We start from the raw sequence: 7,563 nt of genomic DNA on the forward strand, positions 1-7,563 counted from the left end.
GTTTGTGAATCGTCAAAATTCTGTCGAGGCTAAATGAATGTATGAACACAGTTTAAAATTCTTTAGATTTAACTTAACAAACTTTGTTTATCGTGTCGGAATAATATAAAGATAAAGTTTAAATTTGGCCGGAAATTTTCGAGTCGTCACAGCACCTCAGTCCATTTACCATTCATTAGGTTTATTTCTGACCTCTAAATGAGATATGATGCTGAATTGTTAAGCATTCAGTGTTGAACTATTCATAACTGGAACTATCTATTAACCATTAAACACCAATATTTTATGTAATATACTATTTAAATTATATCAAAAATACTATTAAACAATTATATTATAGTATTTATTTATGTTAAAGGTTAATAAGGTCATTCACATTATTCGTTTAAAATGATTATCAAATAGGTTATTTCATTAAAATTAACTTTATTCAAAACTTTTGAATGATTATAAATCATTCAGCGCTAAATTATTCTGTTTTATCAAAGACACTTAAAACTAGTGGTTAATTTTGATATACAAATAAATTAAACATGTCTTAATTTTTCAAAGATAACCCTTGTCATTATAATTTTTTTTTTTATATTTATCGTAGATAAATATATACTTATGTTGATGAAAGTTTAATATTTGCAAAAGATTTATTATACCAGTATGTAAGCAATGCATTGAGAGGCTTATGTTGATGATATTCGATTCGACTTATGTTGATGAAAGTGGTATCGATTCAATTTTTAATTCTTATACTCCGTATTATATACTCTGATTTCACTCTCTAAAATCCCTATTATTCAAATCCTTCCCCAAAATCAAACCCAAAACCCTAATAATGTCTGATAACATTCCCTTCGAAATTCAAACAGAAATCGTCAAAAAGCTTCCTGTGAAATCATTGCTTCGATTCAGACAAGTTTCAAAATCATGGAAATCACTAATCGATGGCTCTGAATTTGTCGCTAATTACCACTTGAGCAACAAGCAGCAGCGTCTACTTGTAAGGCACGTTGATTCACCACATAAAGTAGTCATAACTCCAGGCTATCGAGAATTTGAATCAAAATTAGAAGATGAGAAATATGTTTCGATTGTGGATGATGATGAGGATAGTTTCCCCCAAAACAAGTCCCCCTTGATGGTTCCGTCAAATGTTAAACAACTCAAGAAGTTTCCAGATATAATAGGTAGTTCAATGGGTCTGCTCTGTTTGTGTCGAAGTTTCAAAGAGTTTTATTATTGGCACGGTTTAGATAAAAAAACAAGGAAGAAATTTGTGTTATGGAATCTTACGATTAGAAAATCGATTACGATTGTTGTGCCTAATGTCCCAAATACGAACTACTTTCAAACCGTTGTTGGTTTTGGAGTTTGTCCTCGTACTAGTGACCCTAAGCTTGTCAAGATTACTTATATTCTAAGTTTGGATTATATGAAAGAACACATTCCTTGGCAAGTTGAGCTTTTTAGCTTAAGCTCGGGGTCTTGGAAGAGTTTGTCTATGAGTGTGCCGCGTAAATCAGTTTTATTGAGATGGAAACAAGTATGTATAGATAAGTTTATTTATTGGCTTGTCGCTGATAGGATTCATGATGTGGGTGAAGAGATAAAAAAGAATTTGATATTGTCATTTGATATGACAACCGAAGAATTTATAGAAATAGACCTCCCAAATAATTTGGCATACTCAGATAACAATTTCTTGCATGTATCTAAGCTATTGACATCTCTTGTCGTGGTTGAAGCCGATGATTGGCCCGTGCACCGAAAATACAGTGTTTGGATGATGAAGCATGAGGTTCCAAACTCGTTTACTAAGCTATTTGTTATTAACTCACCATCTGAATCACTAGGAATATTAAAGGTACACGGCTTTAGGAAAACCGGCGAACCTATTATTGAAATGAACTGGGATAACACGGACTTTTATAACACTGATGCACATAATGCAGTTTTTGTTTACGAACCCGAGTCAGGAGAAATCAGTGATATTGGGATTGCTCGTTGTGGGTTTGCTTGCTTTGCGATATCGTACGTTGAAACACTGCTTTTGCTTAATAAATAGAGGAGTAGAGTATCAACAGATATTGGTAAATTAAATTTACTACTCGTATGTTTTTAGATAATGAATATAGCATTTTTGTGAATGATAAGATGTTATCAGTACTCGTCTATTAAGATGTGTATGACTAAATTTTCATTCTCGTTACCTTTCATGCAATTTGTACTCTTTTAGTTTTTATACGATCTCTATAATATATTTAAGAAGACTACCCATATATTCGTACTTCTTTCATAGGATAAATTTTCTTTTTCAATTATAGATAGATACAACAATAACAACAAAACACAATAACACATGGTGTGGGGTATGGGGAGGTGAGATATAGACAATCATTCATCTATCTTTGAATAAAGAGAAGTCATTTCTCCACCTAGAGTGAAACAACACTCCAAGAAGTAGAGAAAATCATCCCTCTCTATATTTGACGGATAGAGAGATTACTTCCGAGTGAACCTTCAACCAATAAGTAGGAAAAATTTTAAAAAAAAATAACAAAAAAAAAGACGCTATGGAAATGGTAAAATCAAATTTCCATGGGTTTTGAATCCTGTCTGGAATTCAACAGTCAAGTCGCATCGATACTTGCTATTGACTCAAATAATAGAGTCAATGAGTAAAACTAGGGTTTGAGTTAAACTTGTATTTGATACTTGAGCAATTGAAATTGTGGTGTCAATAGTGTTTTGTGAATATAATTACTAGTTACTAGTGATTATGAGTGAACCAATTGGTCAATGGTGTCAAATGTAAATGGGTCAAATTTACACTTGCAAAGGTTGAGGATAGTGTTAGTTGGTTATATAGCTAAATTGTGTATTTAGCTTGATATTTGATTAAGTGATGTGATAGGTGTTTCCATTAACGGTGTTCAAGACTCAAGAATTGTATTACTTTGAAGATACAAGGTGAGTGTAATAATTGTGTATATATGTGCGTATGTGGTAAAGTGGACAGTGGCGAGAGTATGTGTATCCGGACGGGGTCCCGTGATACCACTAGTTTTTCAAAATTTATCAAAAAAATTATTATTTTTTTGTATAGAACACCACTAAATATAATAATGGGACCCCATAAATTTTTAAAGATTATAATTTCATAATTTTGACTCCTAAAGTGTTTGAAATTAGCTCACTTACGACTTTATAGTATGAGACATTGAATATATTATATATAAAAATAAACATACCTTTGTCCAATTCCAATTCTAATTCTGTTTTACTTCATTCTACATCACAATTTCTTTTGATTCTATCTTCAATCCTTCATACTAGGGATGTCAATGGATCGGATATGGATCGGGTGTGGGGGTCGGGTGAGGTCATATCCATTTAGTTAATGTTCATCCATATCCATAGTCATATTCAAATCTATTTAAATTTAGTTCATATATCTCTCTCTCTCTCTCTCTCTCTATATATATATATATATATATATATATATATATATATATATTAAGCTGGTTAATGGATATCCATTGAATATTTAAGAAATCTTATAATATATAATGAAAACAAAACGTAATATAACAGACATAATTTAAAATTATTGCACCGGAATGTGTAATGTTTTGTCTAAGAATGAATATAATTTGTTAAATTTATTATCAAACATATAATATGACAAATTATGTGTAATTTTTATGTTGAGATATACATGTTTTATTGTGAGTACTATAACGACCCTCATTTTTCCATCTATATAATGCCCGAACAAAAGATTTAAGTATAATGAATAAACTCTAAGTACTAATAAAAGGTCGTTATATACATACGAAATTAACGAACGTTAAACGAATAATAAATTTTATTCAACAACGTACGCGTAAGAATTTTTATAAAAAAAAATTTATGTCATAACATGATTACATATAAAATACTTATATTAATTTTGTATTTAGTTAATATATTATACAATTAATAAATACAAGTATATATAAATGTAGTAACATATATAAAACTAATAAAATTATAAAGTAATAATTTAATTAAATAAAAACCACATTTAGTAATTATAATTTTATAAATACCGAATATATATTTATATTTATCAAAATTCATATTTAATAATTAAATAAAAATAGAAATTTAGTTAGTTAACATTTTTAGAACTATGAAATATATATATATATATATATATATATATATATATATATATATATATATATACATATATATATATATATATATATTTTTAAAAGTAGTATTTTTTTATATATAAACTAGATCTAGATCCACTTTTATTTATTTTATTCCTACTTTTAACTTTACTTTTATTTATTTATATTTTGAAATGGTGGCATGACTGGCCATAAATACTTTTAATTTTTTTACAAGACACTAGTTATTTTTTTATATAAACTTTTGTATTTTTTTATTTTCTCTTTACCAAAAATTGTAACTATAAATACCATAGCCTAGTTCACAAATTTTGTACACCAAAAAATTGAAGAATTCTCTCTCAAACCTCTGCAAAAATTATTTTTGTAAGTTCTCTATATTATTTTTATAGTTTTTATTTAGTTTTTATCATATTTTTGTGCTAGTTTTATGTTAAATACCAAATAAATACGAAATTTATTTTAATAAATAATGTAAATACATGATAATTAGTGTTAAGTATCCTAATGACTATAAAAATTATTTTTATGAATTATACATTCGAATTTATATTTATTAAAAATCAAAAACTGATTTTTTTATATTCGGTATATATAGATATATAATAAATAAATAGTAAACGATTATATATATATGTTTTTACAATTTTAGCTTATCACATATGTTATACAAGTAATTATAAAAATTAATGTTTAATTTAATTGTCATTTTAAATAATTAATTTGTATTTTCTTTAGTTTTGCTACAGTGGCCGAAAACAGTTTTTTTTAAAAATAAAAAGAGAACTAAATGGTATAATATTTTTATGACTACAATAATTAATAGAAACTACTTTGGAACTATTAATAAAGTTATAAAAATTATTTTTTTTGAATTAATGAATATATATTTCTAGTAAATTTCGAATTTAAACTAATAACAATACAAAAGTTGAATTAAATAGTTAAACTATTAATATAATTATAAAAATAATTTTTCTAAGCTTAATATACTAATATAAGCTCACGAAAATTATTGGTTGAATTAATTTAGTTGATTTAATAATTATTACTTTATAAACTTTGATTTATTGCAAACCGAAAAAGAAATTAGCAATAAATACTTTTACACCATAACAAAAATTTATAAAATTTTCCTAAGTTTATTTTGATCAGTAGAACCTAAGAAAAATATAAGATGTGGTGTTAAACTTGTTTACCTATTTATTTTCATTTTAACTATTAAAACAATTATAAAAAGTAATATTTAATACACAAAACTTAATATTAATGTATAGAAAATTTTTATTATGTTTTATACAAGTTACTTACTGTTATGAAATCAATAAAACACTTGTTAGCATCATTAGATAATTATTGGTGCTTATATTGATCTAAAACATAATTTAAAATATATATATATATGTATCCTTACATATATATAATATATATATATTAAACACTTATAAGTAAAGTATATAAAGTGTTGTATTTCTATACGCACCTAAAAACGTATTGGAACGGTATATTAGATGGGTATAGATCTTGATCTTTCTCGAGTGGATGGACGCTCGAAAGTCTAGGCGGAGAGTTTGGATTACCGAGTTAAAGGATCTTGTGGCTCAGAAACCTATGACCTGAAAAGGCCATTTTAAATTGAAAGTGTTAGATTGGAAGCTTGTCTAGTATGAAAAGCCTTTCCAAAACGATAAACCTTCTTTAAACTTACTATAAAAGAAAATACTTACACTTATCATAATACGGGCAAAACATCTAAACTATTCTCAACTTATTCTTAGGTTGACTTCTCTGTGCTTCGATCATCCATACTTTCTATTTAAGGAATACTTTCACTCACCGAATTACTAAGGTGACTTTCATAGCCCCACTCTTATTGCTATAGCACTTTTTATACTTACTGGGGTGAGACACATGCTGCTTTTATACTTTAAACAACTTAGACACAAGTACGAACCTAAACTGTACTATGACTAGCTTATGCTACTAAGACCCTACAGTGATATTTTTTAACTGCTTTCAGGATAAGGCATTCTTAATTATTGGGGGTAGGCCTATCGGGAGTAACGTCCCCGATACATTTGACCGCGATGTCTTTGTATTACTTAATAATGATTTAAACATGGTGATAAGGTACTGCCAACTTATCATCGGGGCAACAAAACAAACGTTTAGTCTAAAATATCACGAATCAGTACTACTTTTGGATCTGTGTGATCTACTTTTATAACAAATCTTGTGGTCTAAGAACAAACGGTCAATCATATTTGTTAAACCTATGAATTTCACTCAACCTTTTTGGTTGACACTTTTAGCATGTTTGTCTCAGGTACTGAATGATCAGGACCTCTATATCTACTGCTTATGTGATGACTTACTTGGCTAGGATCAAGACTTATCGCATATTTACTTTTCTGCATTTGAACAATTTATAATTCTTGTAACGACATTATTAATCCTTCCGCTGCAAATTTGGTTTTATTCATATAGTATTTGTTCTCGTATTATAATATGTTGGTTTATTTGATATTAGTAACGTTTCTTCCAGACCCTATTGGGAGGACGCTACAGATTGGTATCAGAGCATAACCAGGCTGTTATAGAGAACCAGGATTGCATTTTATGTGTGCCTTACTTGTTAGCTAGGGTACCTTAGCGATCTAGGAAACTATAACCTTTCCTGCCTTAGACTTTAAAGCACTTAGGATTACCTTAGAATGTTAAAGCAAAGAGTTCAACCCTACCTCTCATTCGTTACAATCCTAGCTTAAAAATCTAATCAAAATCTCTATCTTAATGTTAGGATGTCAAGCTATCATCAAATAAACAAAATGACTCTTTTCAAACCAGCTGAGAAAGATACTGAAGGATCTTCTACCGAAAAATCAGTTCGAAGCCCACTTTATAGTCCTCCTTCACCACCAATGAACTATAGCCCGAACACTCGTTACAACTCGCGTGGGTCTCCCGAATATTATCCAACCCCGAGAAATGAAAGCAAAGGAAAACATCATGCCAATACTGCTGACTCTCATCAACCGATGAATACTCCTAAACGGAATGCTCTTCAAGACCTCCCTAACTACGATAGTGACTTCTCAGGTTATGAGCCTGAAGAAGAGCCTATTAAAGAATCATCTGAAAACATATCTCGAAAGAGAAAACAACCCGAACCCGCCGCCACTAGAGAAGCCGATCCATTATTTTGTAATAACATGGAACACGTAAGGGTGAAGTCTGATATCCTCAACCTTCAGCGAAGTTGTGATAAGAATAAAGAGTATAGTAGGCGCCAAGTTGCTCGGATAGAAATGCGTCTAAACAACCTAGAAAAAGAAAACACAATCTTGAAAGAAATCATCAAAGAGTCCTTCGACTCTCAAACTGAAAA

At 29.1% G+C, this 7,563-nt stretch overlaps 1 protein-coding gene across 1 annotated transcript; it reads left to right on the plus strand.

Moving 5' to 3' along the window:
• Positions 1 to 829: 829 nt before the first annotated feature.
• Positions 830 to 2,059, plus strand: LOC139895737 (putative F-box protein At3g16210). The gene has a single exon (XM_071878276.1). The coding sequence runs from the start codon at positions 830 to 832 to the stop codon at positions 2,057 to 2,059; it is 1,230 nt and encodes a 409-aa protein (XP_071734377.1).
• Positions 2,060 to 7,563: the final 5,504 nt, after the last annotated feature.

This window comes from Rutidosis leptorrhynchoides, chromosome 1 (genome assembly GCF_046630445.1).
Source record: "Rutidosis leptorrhynchoides isolate AG116_Rl617_1_P2 chromosome 1, CSIRO_AGI_Rlap_v1, whole genome shotgun sequence".
Taxonomy (NCBI): Eukaryota; Viridiplantae; Streptophyta; class Magnoliopsida; order Asterales; family Asteraceae; genus Rutidosis; species Rutidosis leptorrhynchoides.

Excerpts from the sequence above, each read along its gene's own strand:
- LOC139895737 (XM_071878276.1), top strand. The coding sequence starts at position 830 with ATGTCTGATAACATTCCCTTCGAAATTCAAACAGAAATCGTCAAAAAG.